This window comes from Rhagoletis zephyria, unplaced genomic scaffold (genome assembly GCF_001687245.7).
Source record: "Rhagoletis zephyria isolate East Lansing unplaced genomic scaffold, Rhagoletis_zephyria_1.1 Rzeph_scaffold_84864, whole genome shotgun sequence".
In the NCBI taxonomy this organism is placed as follows: Eukaryota; Metazoa; Arthropoda; class Insecta; order Diptera; family Tephritidae; genus Rhagoletis; species Rhagoletis zephyria.
Genome location: NW_016241912.1, coordinates 1 through 1,029, shown reverse-complemented (window position 1 = coordinate 1,029; position 1,029 = coordinate 1). Strand labels below are relative to the sequence as shown.

The window sequence follows — 1,029 nt, the reverse complement described above, 5'->3', positions numbered from 1 at the left end:
AAAACGTACATTTGTCTCAAATCTATCTCCCTTTGATTGCTGAATCCAATTACATTGCGCAGATAGGTTACTGCCAATATAGAAGTATTAAATATATGCATACTAATTACCTAAGTAAAGTGTTGGCAACTCTGGTGCGAAATATCAACAAATCAGATCAGCTGTGAAGTTATGTCAAATTACCGCCTTCGTTCGTTGCCATCGTGTTCTTTGCCAAAATCTCCAACTGGAGCAGAGTAAGTTAAAACTATGTACTGCCGGTGGTATTTCATCAAAATTTTATGAAAATCATAACTAACAATACCCGCTTTCAGGTAAGCGCGAATGTTGCTCAACTGCGCGTTAAGACGTAGCGTTGCACGTGTCAAATTNTTGGTGTGGAATCGCGGCCGGCTAAACCAGCGCCACCACAACTGCGACGCGAAAGACAGCTTCAAGCGGCAAAGAAAAAATCTACACCTTATATACCGGGCATCGTAAATTTGCAAGTGTTAGGCGCCGGTGCAAATGGCTCACCAAGCGCAATCTACCTATTCACCGATCAGGCCCGCTATTTGTTTAATTGTGGGGAGGGCACACAGCGTTTAGCACATGAGCATAAAACAAAGCTGGCGCGGCTAGAACATATTTTCGTTACACGTAACACATGGCCCATGGTAGGTGGATTTCCTGGTCTAGCATTAACGGTACAAGATGCGGGCGTTAAGGAAATGGCTTTGCATGGACCACCGCATTTAGATAGTGTGCTGCACAGTATGAAGCGTTTCGTAGTGCTCAAGACGCTGAAGGTAAGATAAAAGTAGACGTAATTTTTTTAAATAAAATAGCCACAATTTTAGGTAAACACACGGGATTGCACAGAGCAGTCGGATTTTGAAGACACCGTCATGAGCGTCAAGTATGTGCCGCTGTATAAGCAGCAACCAGCAGCACCCGATTCAATAGATGCGCAAAACCAAATGGTGGTTGCGTACATTTGTAGACTTAAACCACGTCCAGGTGCACTTAATTTAGTTAAATGCGTTGAGC

General features: G+C 43.5%; 1 protein-coding gene across 1 annotated transcript; it reads left to right on the top strand.

Annotated features, from left to right (window-relative positions):
• Nucleotides 1–374: 374 nt before the first annotated feature.
• LOC108357802 (ribonuclease Z, mitochondrial-like) lies at nt 375–1,022 on the top strand (the record flags this gene model as incomplete). Its single annotated transcript, XM_017608873.1, has 2 exons — nt 375–788; nt 840–1,022. Coding segments are annotated over 2 exons (597 nt in total), but the record flags the coding sequence as incomplete, so codon positions are not given.
• Nucleotides 1,023–1,029: the final 7 nt, after the last annotated feature.